This window comes from Giraffa tippelskirchi, chromosome 14 (genome assembly GCF_054371585.1).
Source record: "Giraffa tippelskirchi isolate mGirTip1 chromosome 14, T2T-mGirTip1v1.2.pri, whole genome shotgun sequence".
Taxonomy (NCBI): domain Eukaryota; kingdom Metazoa; phylum Chordata; class Mammalia; order Artiodactyla; family Giraffidae; genus Giraffa; species Giraffa tippelskirchi.
Window position 1 is genome coordinate 65,845,001 of NC_137288.1, and position 18,391 is coordinate 65,863,391.

General features: G+C 42.0%; 1 protein-coding gene across 50 annotated transcripts in view; it reads right to left on the reverse strand.

Annotated features, from left to right (window-relative positions):
* Positions 1-680: 680 nt before the first annotated feature.
* The window catches only part of TCF4 (transcription factor 4), a 380,629-nt gene continuing 362,918 nt past the window's right edge, over positions 681-18,391 (reverse strand). For 17 of the 50 annotated variants that reach the window (XM_081562905.1, XM_081562871.1, XM_081562873.1 and 14 more), the window contains 5 exons: positions 7,197-7,332; positions 5,483-5,645; positions 1,783-2,012; positions 966-1,106; positions 681-769 (listed from right to left, as the gene is read on the reverse strand). In XM_081562905.1, coding sequence (XP_081419031.1) covers positions 970-1,106; positions 1,783-2,012; positions 5,483-5,645; positions 7,197-7,332 — 666 coding nt within the window. In that variant the 3' untranslated portion in view covers positions 681-769; positions 966-969. Of the gene's footprint in view, positions 770-961; positions 1,107-1,782; positions 2,013-5,482; positions 5,646-7,196; positions 7,333-18,391 lie in introns of all 50 variants that reach the window. The other 33 variants (XM_081562885.1, XM_081562882.1, XM_081562884.1 and 30 more) reach the window with 3 other exon arrangements.

The window sequence follows — 18,391 nt, forward strand, 5'->3', positions numbered from 1 at the left end:
CCATATTTACAGTAAAATCCTTCTTTTAAAAAAGTTAATCAGTACTATTTTTTTACAGGAGAAAAAAGTCTGAAACAAATGAACAAAAGCTTACCATAGTCACTAAATTTTTAATATATATTTATATATATATTTATATATATATTTGTCATAGGTCTATAAGATCCATCTGTTCCTCCTACCCTAAGGAATGGCTAATGTCATCACTTCGCTGTCATCAGGATATTTGCTGGTTTTGTTACGAGGGCAGCCGGGCTTCCCTTATTCGATATCCGGTCATTATAAACACTAGCTGACTTGAATACCAACAAAAACGGTCATGTCGTTTTCTTCAGAAGTACACTTTTTCATTATTGCAAGTTTACAATTTTTTTTAAATTAAATATTTTTTTTTCAGACTTACAAATTAATTATATATTTTTTTTTTCCAAAAGAAGTTTAGGCACAAATGCATTGTTCCACAGTGTGGAAAGATTGCCATTCAGTCTCTGGGCTGCGTCTCAGCCTGCACATACTGCACATTCTGAATGATATGTTAAAGAGAGTCAACCCCTAAGTTGCACGTTTTTTTCTTTCTTTTTTTTTTTGTTTTTCGGTTTTTTGATCATTGGGAATGCTGAAACCTCTTGCGTCTGCGATTCATAACTACTCAGACTTGTCTTATATTACAAAAAAAGGGGTTAAGGAGAAGTGTTTATGTGGGTTTAAGATAATACAGCTGTTAAGGAAGTGGTCTCTTGTATTAATGAAGCAATGTGGCAACTTGGACCTGAGAGAGAAGAGAGAAAGATGAATTAGTATGTTTGTAACAGAGAAGGGAAGCTTTCATTTAAAAAAATTTTTTTCCCCTCCCAAGGTAGGGAAAAAACAAATGTGTGCATTTGGGTCAGACATGACTTTCACGGCTGACGCCTGGGCGCGCGTAACAGAGGGAAGCCTTCAGAAACGGCTGAAAACACACTTGCCCTTTCACATCTGTCCCATGTGGTTGGACGCGTCTCCCATGCCGGGGTGGGGGCCCGCCAAGGACAGTGGGGGCGGCTCTGAGGAGACCTTCTCTTCTTCCCTTCTTTTCAGACACGCGGCTTTCGGGTTCAGATTCCTTTCTGTGGAAGAAAGAGTACAGAGAATTTAGGTCACGCCCAGGGCTCCTGGTGTGGGGCAGTCATGCTGCGTTTCTGCGCGTCTGGTGATCCTAACTCTCAGGCTCTACCTTCTAGAACAAGAGGACCGAGCGGGAAAATGCACACTGCTGCAATTCATCAGCTCAGGGCGAGTAACTGTCCATCTATCTGCCTGGGGAAACTGTGTGGCCGCTTTACGGTCTAAGAAAGCTGGTAAAGCAAATATTTGTCGTTTAGTCGCTAGGTCACGTTCCACTCTTTTCCGACCCCATGGACTGTGGCCCGCCAGGCTCCTCTGTCCACGGGATGCTCCAGACAAGAATACTGGTGTGGGTTGCCATGTCCTCCTCCAGGGGATGTTCCCGACCCAGGGATCAAACCCACATCTCCTGCCTTGGCAGGTGGATTCTTTACCCCTGGGCCATCTGGGAAGCCCCAAGAAAAGATGCTGAGCTCTGATTACTGAGAGGACCTACAGAAACGTCCATCTCAGCTATAAGAAAATTCCTGGGGCTTCATTACAGGGGAAAGGGGGCTGCCTTGTAGATTTCCGTGTGACTGAAACATGGAAATGTCCCCATGATGCTGAGGGGTGCCTCGGACTCAATTCTCTGTCTCCACCCTGGCCTCTGCAAGGAAGCCGGCTGCCCGCCCTGACCTCGGACTTGCTGCTCCAGGCTGAGGATGACGGCCACGGCCTGGTGGAGGATCAGGAGCTTGGTCTGGGGCTTGTCACTCTTGAGGTGCAGCTGCACCATGCGGCCCAGCTCCTTGAACGCCTCGTTGATGTCGCGGACGCGCAGGCGCTCCCGGGCGTTGTTGGCCATCCTCCGCTCCTTCTCCCGCTCTGCCTTCTGCTCCGGGGTCAGGTCCTCATCGTCGTTATTGCTGTGGACACAAGGGGAAGACGCGGCATTTTCTAATGGGGGCGGGGGGAAAGGGACGGTTTCTACATTCCTTCCATTCCCTTCCCGAGTTTTCAGGGAGCTTTTCCATCTCAAGCTCTTGTCCCTGGTTGGAGTTTTCCATCCGCCAGGGCTTGGCATTGCTTTAGGGGGTTATGACAGTCCCCACGTAAGACATTCAGAGTCTCTCAGACATAAAACCCAAACCCAACAGGAGAGGTTCAAACTGGGGCCCCAAGTACACCATATGGATAGAAGGGAGCAAAAAAGGAAAACAAGGCTCTCGTCCATAAGCCATGTGCTGCAAAGCAGTGCACGGTCAACTGCGGCTCAAGCTACACTTCAGGACCGCAATCCAGCAAGTGTTGTAGACTGAAGCTGTTTTTTTTTTTTTAACTTTCATACTATGACATGTGAAACCAGAGAAAAACAAGGGATTGAAAAACAATGTGGATACTTCAAAATTAACACGATGCAGCTCAAACAGGATTAAGAAGGTCCTACATTCAAGACAATGGGAGTGAACACGAGGGCCTGTTGTCTGCTAACCAGCTTGGAAGGCTTGGTCAGGCCACTTAATGTATCTGAGTCTCACTTTCTCCATGTATTAATAGCAAGGTTAGAAAAACATCATCTCCATGACCTTTAATATTATGGATGTTTACGGTCACCAGACAGGTTAGGGAAACCTGAGTTTCAGGCAACCCAACCCAACCCAACTCAAACTTACTGGTTATCAATGACCATGACCTCATTGTGAGACAAAAATGAAGCCAAGAAGCTGAGCTCTGATTGTGAGAACAGAAATGATTCACATCAAAGGCATGGTTGGAGCCAGCAGTCTGGAAAGACAAAGTGACTTCTATTTCTGGGTGAGATCCTGATAAATTAGAAACTTTCGAATAGGGGGCAGACAGGATGATGAGCGACCTGGAAAGCCTGTCGTATCAGGAGGATTTCACGGCATCAAGGTTTCTAACTGTTTCTGGGCAATCATGTAGAGGCGTGGGAGATGCCTTAGAAAGACAGAACAGAGCAAAGAACTCCAAGTGGGACAGTGTGAATTAACATGAACAAGAACCTTTTTTGAGTATGAGAGACATAAAAAATGAAGTATACTTCACTCAAAAGCAACCGTCTCTATTATAAGGAGCAAAACGGCAGTGACCATCTGTAAGGCTGTCAACCTAGAGATCTGAGCACCGACTCCAAGGATCAAGAAGGTGACCCTCGACCTTAAAATTCCGTGAATCTGAAAGGCTCGCAGAATAAAGATGTGACTCACAACCGTTCAGAGCTGGAGGAACACGTGGGACGCTATCTACTCACTTCAATGTACACTTAAGCAGTACTGGCTTAAAATGTATGGGTCCAGGACCTCCCTAGCAGTCTGGTGGTCCAGACTCTGTGCTTCCACTGCTGAGGGCCGTGGGTTCGTCCCCTGGTCAGGAAACTAAGATCCCACATGCTGCTCAGAGTGGCCAAAACATTTTTTTTTTAAGTTAAAAAAAATTTTAAAAATGAATGGCTCCAAATCTTCCACTGTGAAGAATCTCTGTGTAACTTCCACATTGCAGTAACTTCCACGGAGAAGACCCAGTCAGGCAGAAATGGAGCAGATTCCTGGGCTGCAGCACATGCTGCCCGTAACTATGACGTCCGTAAGTAAGCCAAGAGCACTTGCAAGGGAGGCAGACACCAAAGAAAGATGCTTTAAGACTTGGCTCGTCTTCCCGTAGGTTAAACTCCCTTCCAGATGGGACTGTCTGCTTTGGATGTGTGCTGGTGAACGCACAACTGAGCTGAACCCATTGGGAAGCCCTCTCTTTCTCTGCCATCTGATTCTCTTCCTCACTTCCTCTGCCGGCCCGTCTCTCTCCCATCCGTGACCTCGGCCAATGCCAAGGAATTCAAGGTGACTATGAATTCACACCCACAGCCCACCACAAAAATAGGATGTAACAAGCAAAATGAGAACAGAGTCGAGTTTCTGCTGGTCCTGTCCTGAAGGTAAAAATTTGGGTAATGTTTTTACACAGCAAACACGTGCCACGCTTTTTCCAAAGTGGGGCTGAAAATGGGAAATTGTTTTTCAAATGTATTCCGGCCAACGATGAATGAGAATTGGTTATCCATTTATAAGTTGTTTACGCAAACAAAACTGCCTAGATTTGGAAAGCCTTGCCATACAACAGTTTTGGAGGCCTAAGTGAACATCAGAAGAGTGACCTTTTAAAACAAGAAGGTTCTTAACAGCAAGTTTAAATGCTGCATTGAGACTTCAAAGGATCAATTGATAAGGCATGTGTTATGGCCACTAGTTAAGTTACCAAGAGTTGACTGAATTAACAGAGAAACCGCTAAAGATGTGAAAGGCCCTCCTTGGAATGTCTTATCATTCCAAGGCAAGAGTCAGGAAATGGCCAAGGATGGTGGAAAGGTGTAAGCTCAAAGCTTCCAGAATTTTCGAAATTGCAGTAGACCTTAATAATAACATGTATCTCATAACTATAAAGGCAATATGAAAAGATGGCATATCCTTCATTCCTAAAGGACCCGAGGCGTAACCCTGAGAACGACAGCCTCTAAAAGGGAGGTACCGGGGCTTCTCTGGTGATCCAGTGGCTAAGCCTCCGTGCTCCCAACGCAGGGGGCCTGAATCTGATCCCTGCTCAGGGAACTAGATCCCACAGGCCCACACTAAGACCCAGGGCAGCCAAGCAAATATTTTTTATAAAGGGAGGTACCGTCGTAGTACAACTCATGAAATTTCCAAATAAAAACTATCCAAGAGCACTGAGGCAAAGAACGTGGGTGTCATGATGTTCAAAACATCCATCTGCTTATCAGATTACAGTTCAAGGACACAGATTCTAATTTAAAGATATTGGGGACTTGAGAAAACTGATCACAAGCTATTTTCCTGCAGTTGCATTTTCTGTACAAAGGAGTAGCCAAGAGAAAAAAAATTTAGCAACATAGGTACTGCTCTTATATATATATATCAACACGTGTAGACTCAAGCTGGGAAATCGGTACTTTCTCACTTTCGAGTTAAGAAAAAAGTTACAACTGCACGTACATCAATTGAGCTTTCAATAGCAATAGGATCTCTTTTTAGAAGTATTTTCGGAAGAACATTTCTGACCAAATTTGTAGAATAAGCAGTCTTACAAATCGACTGCTTGCATTTGAATTGGTGACAAGTTTGTTTTTGCCATGTGTCATTATCAGCATTGGGTCCAAATTCATAAATGCAAAGGCAGTTTCGGCTTTTCTAGAGTACAGGTATCTCAAACGATACATTCATGCCTCTAGAGCAAGCCTTTCCATTTTCGTTTTAGCTGAGGATTTACCTTCCAGGAAAAAACTGAATAGTTTCTTCCTGTTCTGTTCACTTCATCAAAGTCCAATAAAGGAATTAAATGAAGCGACAGTATTATATACTGTTACCTAGATCTTGACCTAGTAATGGATTTGATATCCTTCTTGTCGTCATCTAATTTCTTGTCCTCGGAAGATTTCGTGTCTTGCAGGTTTTCGTCACCCTCGTCGTCAGATTTGATCTCAGAGCTGCCGGAGGAGACACTCTGGCCCTGCAAGCCTGGTGGCATGCCTGCAGACAAAAGAGAGACACCAGGTGACACACCCACCAAAGCCTCGAGGCACAGACACCACAGCCCAGACTGGAGGGCTGCCAGCTATACGTTTCAGACCGCCCAACTGCGTGATCTGTCACTTTGCTCATCATCTTTGGTAAAGTTTCAAAAATGCACCTGCAGAAACAAGTTATCCCTGCATTGGCTCTGAGGTTAAATTCTATTTTGCAATCTTTTGGAGTAGATGGTAATTTCACTGTCTACAAAACATCAACTTAATTGCAATGAAAATCATAATCATGAAAATCACACACCTCAATGTTCTGATTAAGAACCCAAGTAAATATCAGCTATTATATTGAGTTTCTTCCATATGCAATGATTTAATAGAAAAATGTCCTTAAGATATAATTCCCAGGGAGTACACTAAATATGTACAGTCAAGACTTCAATAGGTATCCTAATGATATTCTGAAATTAGGCTTCTCTTATTCTCGAGGAGCAATCAGTGTTTAGAAATGGGACATATGGAAAGCAGCTCAAGGAAGACATTTCTAGCTCTTCCACTGCTCAACTTTCCAAGATCACAATATATTTTAAAACATGGCCCAAATGCAATCATTTATTTCTAAGGTAGAAGCGTGTCTATTCTGTATTTCCTTCCATCTGTAATCTATGGGGTCCAGAATTCTGTCCCTCAAAGTCTGATCGGGGACCAGGAGTATGCTTATCCCCTGGAAGCCCTTTAGAAATGCAGAACCCCAGACTAACTGAATCAGAATCAGCATTTTAACAACATCCTCAGGTCATGCTTGTACCCAGTACGAACGGTTGACCTAAGACAAAGAAAACCCAAAGGCTCTTTAAAAGAAAGGGCCATCAAAGTCTGACTATTCAGATGAAGATGGGCAGGCATACCCACATATACAGTTAACACTTAGATTCTTACAATGTTTAATACTTGGACCAACTCTTATACATATTCATTCTTGTGGCGCCGTTAGCACGTTTTATTCTTAATGTGAGGGCAACGAGGTGTTACATAAACATCTCTTGGTCACCGGGCAGCCACTTGCAGAGGGACCCAGGTCTTGCTCTGGTGGCCCAGCCACTCGGGGTCTTGGAAAGCCGAAAGGAGTCAGGGGTACGGTGCAGTCAGGACGGGGCTGGATGACTCATCTGACTGAGTCCTATTTTTGAAAATGTACCTACATTTCCTTCCATCTTAAGCAACAAAAACCGATTTCCTTCCTTCCTCTTCATTTGGAAACATCACTGTCAGGCTACGACTAACCACATTAAAGGATCTGGATGAGCGCAATGTGGAAATAGCTAAAATCACATTTCCTCTCATCAGTATCTGGTCTCATCCCTGCTGAAAACAGGAGCAGGGTTTCAGAGGACGCTGGAAGAAAACAGTTACCGAAGAAACACAATTAGCCGTCGATGTTTGAAAGCCTTTCCCATTTCCTTACCATCTTGGTACCGAAATGGCTTCGTGGTTACGGGCCAGTGCTTCCCAAGGGATGAACGCAGGGGGATGAGACGTGTCCCCGAGGTGGACCTACCTCTGTAAGGGTCCTGGGGTGGGTTCAGATCCGGGGAAGTTGCCGACTGGACAGGCAGCTGTGGAACTGGCACCTGGTTAGGGACGAGAGAGTGGCTGCCTCGCAGGGCCACGCCGTCTTCACGATGGGCCCCGACCTGAAAGAGCGAGAGGGACCGCGGAGGTGAGCGAGCATCAGAGAGAGGCGTGACCGCAAGGACCCAAGGAGGGAAGACCAGCCTCTGAAAACCAAGCCTCCCCAGTGCGTTTCACTAGAGGGCGCTGAAGGACCACATATGCACCTACAGTTCTCGGCAAAAAAAAAACAAACACTTAACGCTCAATAAGATGCCGCGCTGCACATCCAGTGACAAATACGGCAGAGGAGCTCAGGCAGGTAAAACGTCAAATTGTCTCCCAGGGTGCTGCGGTGGAGCGTACTGATTCGTACCCATCTGCCTTCTATCATGTCCGCCAACAGATCTGACAATTATCTTAATGCCCATATGCTTAATTGTGGGCTTCTCAATTCCCCCATTGCTATCGGAAATCCTACAGGAATTTCAATTTGGCATTCGACTTTCATTTCAGGGGATAAGATTCTCAGGCCTGCCATTTTTTTTTTTTTCCATAATGCCAGCTAAGCCTCTGACAGCGGAAGCTACAGCAGTATGGGACGTAGCCCCTGCTCGGTACAAATATAATAAAATGTCACCTGGCTTTCCAAAACTGGCAGCCCATTCCAAATTAATGTTTACTGTATTTCATCAGCTGCTGAGTTCCAAATCCAAAGGGGGACTGTTTCTGCCAATGCCACCATACCGGAAAATGTACCAATAAAGGTTTTATTAAACACACCAGTAATGCCATCATAGCCGTGCAAAGATGTTTGGACATTTTTCCATTTTTTTTTTTTTTTTTTTTACTATTCTGATCCTAGATAGACACCATATTGTAAACACTCTCAATGCCTCCAAGAATAAAATTATAGAGTATAGCATGATGACTTGGTCTGAAAAAAAAAATACTGCTGAGTTTTTTATTAACTACTACTATCTACTCCGGGGTCCAGAGATGTTGAACCTATGGCATTGAAACAGCAATAGCTGACTTTTATAGTGAACGCCTTCAAGTAAGATCATTGAGCATTTGGAAACCAAGAGCAACGTGAATAAAGTTTCATTGGCATTTCCAAGTAGTTATTTGTTAGTGTATTGCTAGATGAACACTGACACAGGTCAGTGGGTCTAACTAACAGTATCTCTCCATGAATTTACACTGCTATGAATCAAAAAGTGTACAATGTTTCCCAATCCGAAATCAAAAACTACAAAGCAAAATCTTCACTCTTTTGCTACCCAGTGTTTTAAAAGAGTATTTCCGCAAAGTGCAACAATAAGAATCTAAACTGCAACAATAAAATGCACAGAACCAAATGAAGCATGTGCTATCTCAAGACAGCCTAGTATGAAGTGCCACCTTTACAGACTCCAAAACAATGCAGAAGATAATAATACAGGCGGAAAGGGGAGGACCATATAAATCATACTAACTCCTGAGATTCAAAATACAGCAAGAATAAAACTATTATACAGAGAATGGATAAACAACAAGGTCCTATTGTATAGCACAGGGAAATACATTTAATGTCCTGTCATAAAACATAATGGAAAAGAATATGAAAAAGAATGTATATATATAGGTATACACTGTACAGCAGAAATTAATACAACATTGTAAGCCAACTACACGTTTTTATAATTTTTTAAAAATAATTTTAAAATGATTTTTTTTTTAAAGTTAAAACAAAATACAGCAAGAAGAGCAAAGGATTTAAGGACTCAGGAGCACCAGGAAGTTTACATGAATGTTCCAGCTGGGAGATCTGGGGAGTCCGGTGCTGTCTGTCCTCTGGGTGCTTGTGTCCCTTCCCAGAAGTCTGGAAGGTGGTTAGTTCCTATTGATATGTGGGTGCTTCAGATATATTAAGAACCTGATTATCTTCCAAAACAGCTACTCCATCTTCACCACAAGTTGGCCTCCTTGGACTTCCACCCACTGGTCCTAGATTTAACTTCCAGAGTTCCATGGAGTAAGTGTCAGCCCTTTTCACGTATTTAACACCAATGCCACGCCACTCTTGACTTGCATCTGTAACTGAAGCCTGGTCTCTTATAGGCAGACCACGCCCACCCAGTTCCCTGCAGCTGTTTCTCACTCTTTGTGTATGTTTTCATCTCCCGTTCATACCAAAGCGTGATAGCTTTTTTCCATTTTTATATTTGTGCAATTAGAAGACTGATTCAATCAATGACTATCCTTTCATTCTAAGATGTCAACTTGCAAGCATGAATTTTACAGGCCCTGATCAAATGGTAGCTCTTTAGCTAAGACCGTTATTCAGTGTAACCTAAAGAATTATCCAACTGCTTATTCATAGTTACTGGCCTTCCCAGTGGATTACATTTCTCTCCACAAAGGATGAGTCTAGGTTGGAATCACTGAAGGTAACCACCAAGAGCATGGCAGAGATTCCCATACCCTCCTTCTATTTTAGAACCATTCTGTTAAAACCCTCAAGCCTTCTCTGTGGGCAACTGAGATGCTATTCAAGGTTAAGACATTGCTTTTCAATTAAAACACATTCAGTTATTAATCCTGAAATTTCCTTTAGTTTTTAAAAGAACCCACACCCAATGACCTTTCTACTTTCTCTGCCTCAACTAATATGATAGAAAGCATAACTAAGTGAAAATTAACACAATATGAGAGTTAAAAATATGTAGATTCTAACTGTAACAGGTTTCTTTACTTGTTATATAATCTTGGGTAAGTTACTCAAATCCAAAATGGAGAAAGTAACACTGAAAGTGACAGTGACTAAATCTCAGGTTTATTCCAAGGAGCAGTAGTATGCAAGATAGTTGGTATACCAAGGTACACAATAATTACTGCCATTGTTAGGTGCTTTAGCTGAAATACTTGCTTACTCCATATAAATAAGAGTCTACACAGTTTAAGAAACCTGAGAAGTCAAGCTGCTTTCACTCATGACCCCCTCTGCACGCTGCCCCTATGCTGTTCATATCCATTTGGTTTTAAATCTTTCTCCTGCAGAGCGACAGCGAAATCTTAAATGATCTATAAATATGTTCGAGAAGGTGGTTGTTCTGACTAGATTTTGGCTTTTATCCACTCATATTACCTAACTTTAATTTTCTAAAGATCACCTTAGAGGCCCTGAAGTAATAAATTCTTTTTCATAAAGGAAGTTGAAAACATTATCTGTGATATTAGAAGGTCAAATGGATCAATTATGATAGGTCTAGATCCATGGATCCATCTAATTAGCTTGACTCTCCAGGATCCATCCATTGCTTGTGTCTATGGAATAATATTCCAATTTGAAGAATTAGCTTTGCTCTGCTTGCTTCCTTGGCCACAGACAGCATTTCCTATCCCTATTTACTTCTCCCTCAGAAACATTATATCTGGTCACGTAAGAGTCAAGGAAAAAAACCACAGTGAATGGCCAGCACAAACTCATCAATAGAATAACTCAGAAATAGACGGAGAAACCAATACTGCCATCTGTATGTATGAGAGTCAGGGTTTGTCCACTTACAAACATATAATAATGTAACTAGAAAAAAAGCAGATTCCTTTAACCTACAAATCAGTTCTAAGGATGGCACCCATAAAATCCATATTTCATTAAAGTCCTATTTTGAGAACCTTTTCATCTAGATAAGCAATAAAGTTAAAAGGCAGCCAATGAAAACAGCTTTATCAATACTGATTGTAAATTTTTTTGCAGTCTTTAACAATAGACTCTTCTTACAGTCACATACAATATGGTTTTAGATATATCTATGCTAAGAGTAGAAGACAGAACTAAAATATAAACATTATTCAATAATTGCTAATTGATTGATCAGAGAATACATTTATTCATTCAACAAATATATCCTAATCTAGCTGATGCTGGTCATTCTGCGAGGTGCTGGGGACAGGTGGCGAATAACTTAGATGCGGGCCCTGGCCCGCGTGGGGCTTACAGCGATCCTTGGTGGAATTTTCATGGAGTGATCAATTTACAGCAGTGATTTTAACAACAAGGACCAGAAATTCATTCTGCCTTGCTCAGGTAAAAGGAGATTTAACAGGAAGATTTCTTTTTGCTTTTTATTTCATTTCTTAGAAGATAATTGTTTTACAATGCTGTGGTGGTCTCTGCCATACATCAACGCGAATCAGTCATAATTATATACATATCCTCTCCCTCTTGAGCCTCCCCTGCCGCCTTCCATCCCTCTAGGTCATCCCACAGCACCTGGCTGGGTTCTCTGTGTTATATTCCCGCTAGTTACCTATTTTACACGCTAACGCTACTTTCTCAATTTGTCCTACCCTCTCCTTCCCCCACTGTGTCCATGAGACTGTTCTCTATGTCTGTGTCTCCATTTCTTCTCTGTAAATAGGTTCACCAGTACTATTTTTCTAGATTCCATATACGTATTTGTTAATATAGCATATTTGTTTTTCACTTTCTGACTTACTTCACTCTGTATAACAAGTTCTAGGTTCATCCTCTTCATTAGAACTGACTCAAATTTGTTCCTCAGGAATAAAACTACCATCTGACCCAGCAATCCCACTCCTGGGCATACACCCTGAGAAAAATCACACGTCTAAAAGACACGTGCACCCCAGTGTTCACTGGGGCCTATTTACAGCAGCAGGACATGGGAGCAGCCTAGATGTCTATCGGCAGATGAATGGAAATGGATAAAGAAGCTGTGGTACATGTATACAATGGAATATTACTCAGCCATAAACAGGAATATTTTGATGACTGAAGTTTAGGGCCTGGAGAACTCCTGGGACCTATGGCCATCCCTTGTCCCCCAGGGGCCATCCCAGCCTCTCTCCACCCCTGTTGGTACCTCTCTTTCTGGCTTCTGCCCACGTAGGACTGCACCCTGGACTCTTCTTTCACAGGAGCTTCCAGTACATCCTTCCAGGTTCTGAACCCGCCCCTAACTCCCTCTTTGTTTTAGTATTTTTGAGTTCACAATGCTGAGATCATCTGAGGGCCTGGCTCATCATTCTGAAGCAGATGTGGACCATCCCATGAACACGCCAGCCTGGAATCAGATGTCCCCCTCCCCCAATTTGGCTGGGCATACCCGAAGGTCCAGCGGTAAGGAATCTGCCTGCCAATGCAGGAGATGTGGGTTCACTCCCTGGGTTGGGAAGATCCCCTGGAGAAGGAAACGGCAACCCGCTCCATTATTCTTAACTGGAGAATTTCATGGAAAGAAGCCTGGTGGGCTACATTCTATGAGGTCACAAAGAGTCAGACATGACTGAATTGAGTTAGCACACACATACACATACACACCTACACATGCACACCCACAGAGGAGGGAAGCAGAGTTTAGGGACAGATGGGGTTACTTCCTGGAGTTTTCATTTTAAAACTCTCTCTCTGTGTCTGTGTGTGTGTGTATGTAGATGCAGATATGAAAATCATTTTAGTTTAATCATAGAGGGGAAAATCATCATAGTCCACCAACCCAAGCCAAGGCCAAGATGTCTAACTAAATTATAAAATTTAATAGCTGCCACAACTCCTCCAACATAAACAGATTTAAAAGATATGCAACTTCAAATGAGGTAGCTGCTGGCAACACTGTTTTTATGCGGGGATGCATGGAGAGTGCCCTGGTAAATATCCTTCTCCTGATCCTCGCGCTCACAACAGACATCACAAACAAAAAAGGCATTCAGTGTTTCTTCTCTCTTTGTTTCCAGGGAGTATTGTGAAAGTAATTATTCTGTTGTATTTAAGAGGCCTATTGCCTGGATGGGAAAATGTATTAAATTTCATCTGGCAGTTACTCAATCCTTGTTAATGTTATCTCCAGAGATAACTGCTTCAAAACAGGCTTTCAGACCTCAGTTCCTTCTCCTCTACCATAATCCTTCTAAAAGAGTGTAGGATGGGAACTTTAGGAAACTTGTCATCAATTTTTAGATCCAGAGATAATGACACAAAACCAGAAATGCTGTTAGAAACATTTTGGTATCTCAAAATGAAAGTCTGTAATTAATGGCATCGTGTTAAAAAATTTCCTTTTGACAGAGGTGATTTTTAGAAAGAAGGAAAATAACAACAAGAGAATGGGCCCAGAAAAAAAGTCCTGGTAACTTTTACTTTCTCTCTTTTAACTTTCTCTTGTTTTGCCATAATTATAAAAGAAAAAAAATGTTGATGGGCTTTTTACTGTAATTAGACACCCATTGACAGAGAAAACAGTTTTGGTGTCTGAACTGTAATCTCCTCATGAAATATCAATTATACATGACAGTCAGACAGTGCTAGATTTCAGTTTCAATTATCTTGCCAGATCTGTGTCATAACAGAGGAAAGCAAACATTTTCTCAAATGTGCAAAAAATACCATTGAGTCCTAAAGGGGCATCTTTTACAGAGGTGGGAAGTGGTCTTGCAAACTTTAATAGCTCACAGATGGGAACTCGGAAGTTCATGAAATAGCAGTGGTAGATATTGAGACACAGTATCAGAGGCACTGAATTCTGCAGAAAGCGAGAGGAGGCTCTGCAAACCAGCTCTTTCGTGTGAGAAAGCTGTGGCACCTGGGAGACCCTTCAACCATGACTATAATTTTCACATTCCTCAGTTTTAAAAAATTATCAGACCATTTTTAAAAATTCATGTGATTACACACTGAAAGGACTTCTCACTCAAGTCAGATCTGGATTCAATTCTTTAGTTTGGATTTCGATTCTTAAAATGTTTATTGGGAGAAAACCTAATTTTCTTAAAAAAAATTTTCCCCTCCTCAGAAATCTCACAGCTTCAACTATGCTTTATCTGAAGACGGAAGGTAATTTCTTATTGGGCAATTCTTGGAAATGAATTTAATGCTGATTCCCCAGATGATAAAACAACATTTGAAAGGATTTAAGCATGATCTAAATGACCCTGACCTTGGCAGTGTTAACCTGTCACGGGGTCAGCTGGGCTGAAACTCTTATGATGTCCACCAAAATGGTTAAAAATAAATGATTCTGTGATCAAGTTTGAGAAATGCAAATGGCAGTTGTGTGATTTCAGTTCATCTTTTTTTTTTCCTTAACTCATAAGTTTCATCTATTAAAACTGTTTCATTTCTCTCCTCTGTATCCCCACCCTCTGCCCCCAACACTTTACGTCACTTTCCTCCACTGGAGACGAGAACTGGATGCAGCCCATCCCACGGGACCTCGGAGGGTGGTCAGCAGGGTCCATCCCATCCCTCCTGGCCCCGGGGAGCAGCGAGCAAGCAGCATGGAGGGAACTAACATTAACCCAAGCCTAGTGAACTAAGCCCATGCAGCACAGCGATTATGGCGCAAATCTGCAATTACTTGTAAGCAGCTTCTTTAGAGTGAAGGAAGAGACAACGGGACACTTGGTACGTATTGGAATTTCCGGTCCCTGCAGAATAAACACACCTGTGTCAGGCTGTCTGGCACACAAAGTGCTCTGTAGCTAGCCCAAGAAGCCTATTACTAGGGATTTATCCTTAACTAACAGGCCTTCATTTAAATAAAATTTTTAAAATTAATGTTTATTGCAGTTTAGTTGATTTATAATGCTGTGTTAGTTTCTGTTATATAGCAAAGTGAATCAGTTACACATATACATTTACCCACTCTTTTGTAGAGTCACAGATGTAGAAAACAAACATGGTTACCAAGGGGAAAGGGGGAATAAACTGGCAGACTGGGACTGACATAAACACACTACTATATATATAATAGATTACTAATAAGAATCTACTGTACAGCACAGGGAACTCTACTCAATACTTGGTAATGAACTCGATGGGGAAAGAATCAGGCCTTTATATTTAAAATTCTTTTTTTATTATGCAAGTAACACCTGCTGATTGTAACATATTTGGAAAAAGCAATGGAAGTGTAAAGAAGCTTGTCTAAACTAATAAAACGTTTCTTCCCCACCCCTTCTGAAATACTCAGTTTGTAAATGCTGTATCCTCTGCCCTTGGGCCCTTGCATATCAAGATTCTAGCATGGCTTTTCACTGTTCTATGGATTAAGTCTAAGATAGCTTATCAATACCTTATGCTTCTGGGTCCTTCACCTGTACACCAAAGAAACAGGCTGGAACCCTCCTGTTCTTGAATTTCTTCTTCTCCATCTTCAGTTACCTGCTTGCGGCCTCTCATTTGCTGCCTTCACTCCCACATCCCCGAGGCTTGAGCTAAGCCTTCCGTCTTCTGTCCCCAGGACAGAAGGGCTGGTTTCCCCCACAGGACTCACTTTTATGTGTCCCACAGACCCCCCTTACTCTCTTTCCTCCTAGCCTGCCTGGGTCTCCAGGACTCTCAACATCTTGTTGGATCTGGAGAGGGCTCTCCCCTAACTGTTAATGATGGACATCACTCAAGGCCATTGCCTACTAGGGCAGGGCATATGTCACAAAGCCTATACCTCTTCTGAAATGTAAGCACTCCAAGGGCAAGCACTGGGTCCTTGTATAGGACAGTAATATCACAAGGTGCAATTACGCACTTTCTAAACGGTCAGTGATGACGCTAATGGCATATATCCTGTGAGACTCTCTGAAATCTAAAAGCTTCTGGTATTGTTGAATATAGATTTAGCTGGTTTCTATCAAAAAATAAACATTTCCTTTAATTCAACAAAGGCCTTAGGAATGGCTATTATATACATGTAAGCCACTGCAGGAAAAAATAATAAAAGATAGATGCGTGTATTACTTCATAGCCTCTTACATTTTAATGGTGGATTAATATAAAAAATATTATATAAGACAAAATAAGATGTCATAAAGGAATAGAAGGTCATGGAGGGTTTTAAAGGATGGATGAGATCATATCAGATGGAGAAACCAGAGACGACTTCAAGAAGAAAACGGTATTGTAGAAAGGGTTCGAAAGATGGGTAGAATTTTGATGCAGATTATCTAAATATAGTTGTTTTTTTCATAAAAAAACCCCAAAACTTGACATTTAACATTAATTAACATCTCAACTTTAAATGAAAGTTCCTATTTTTACAACAAGAAGTGCCAATATTTAGATTATATATATATATGGAGTAGCTAAGGATTGCATATCAACATGTTTCCATACTGTCAGACGACATATTTAGGAAAAAAAAGCAGACTTTGGTAAAGCCCTTTATAAACCTCAATGGCTGTTACAAAGTGAACAACATAGGGCATGCTGGATACAAATGGTACCTCACTGTATGTGTGTATTATTGGCCCAAATGATTCACTCTTATTTAACTGCAATGAAGTCTTTCATCTCGCAGCTATACAATAATAGTTTCCATATGACCAGTGGCTCTGCTATAAATAAGATCAAAAGCAAAAGAAAGGATTTAATAAAAGAAAATGACATTAAGAGTAGCATTAAATCAGGGGGGAAAAATACCAATATCCAGCTCTTTTTTTTTTTTGAGAATAAAGCTCCACAGAGTACTAAGCAGCTTTCCCCCAAATGCTATGAAAAGGTATTTACAAGCAGTAGGCATGTGCAGAATCCATTTGCGTAGGACTTAGAGTGGCAAAGATTAATTTGGGGATGGGAGGGGGGTGGCAGCAGGCAGGGGGCGGGAAAACACCCCCGCGTAGAGGCAGGCTGAGAACAGGTACCAGACTCAACAGCCAGCTTCACGGGGCAGAGTTCAAGGGAACGTGTCACGGGCAGACGTCCACTGGTTTCACTGAACTCTTCTGCTCTTATTTGATGGAGATGGGCTTTTTGGTAATCCTGAGTTTCTCAGAGAATCATAACATTGCTCAACCCTAGTACTTGAGTTCTGAGAAAGGAAGTTTTTTTTGGCAATGCACAGTGACTTGATATGAAGAGCCAACTTCCCAAACAAATTTTCTTCTAGTTCTTTAAAAAAAAAATTACAATGTTAATCTCTATTCCCGACTGGATAAACAGCTGCTAATAACCGCCAGCTCCCAGGGGGAGAGGTCGTTTCCTTTCATCTTCAGGCTGGTGGATATCTGACGTGTACTGGACTTTACTGGTTCCACATGTTTTGCACTTGGCCTTTTTCAAAACCGCCCCCTCCTGGTCCTGCCAATTCAGGTTCCTTTTTTGCCTTTTCCTGAGATTCGCCTCTGTGAACTCGGGAGGACGGACACAGTTCTGGGGCTGTTTATTTGAAATGATGGTTCTTTTTACTGTGGGTGGATTTAAAGAGGAAATTCAAGGGCTTATAACACCTAACGGAAGTTAAAGCCTTGGACCTTTGTATTTGAAGCCTTGGGAGGGAAACAGCCATTTCAGAGGGAGCTAATTATTCACTCGAGGGCTGGCTATGTTCAAAGATGCTCAATTTCGAATAGCGTCGCTAATGTGATTACTTTATCAGTTTGCATCCTAAATAAAGGAGCCAACTTCAACACTTTTTCCTCTAATAGGAAATACCCTGCAGAAGATTACAGGGCCAGCCAGGCCCCAGAGTCCTTCTCACTTGTCCCTGAGCACCTGCTTTTACTGGTGACCTCAGTTCTACACCTCAAGATTCAGACATTTCGCAAAACAGCTTTTTAAACAAAAACCAGCTGTTCCCCATCTAGACTACAGGGGGAAAATTTTTGGGCGGCTTATAGAAACATTACCCAGAGACGACCGTTCTCCAATAACTTTCACACACTTGCAGCTCCAAACCAGACCCGTCCCTGCGCAGAAGCCAGGGAGCAGGCAAATGTGAAATTAAAATGTAGAAATTCAACACTGTGGTTTTTGACAATACGTCCAATTAAGTGCTTGAAAATGAATGTGGCTATCGTATCAGGACAATGCAAAAGATCTCATTTAACTAACATTGGACAGAGCTTTCGGTAAAACTCAACTTTATAGTTCTGAGTTGATTTATGGATCTAGAGGAAGCTATCATTATGCACAACTGTGAATGTCAACCAATTACGTGGAATCCTCGCGTTTCAGAAATTTGATGTTAGAGCTTCTTCCACACACACACCTCTCCCCCACCATCCCCAGCTTTTCACTCCTAAAGCTGCTTTGCTGAAACCCTCTTCTTATTTCAAATCCATTTTACACTTCTGTTTTCTAAGCAATGAAGATACTTTTGATTTTGGAAAAAAAAAATTTACAGCCCCAATAAAAGTTAAAAT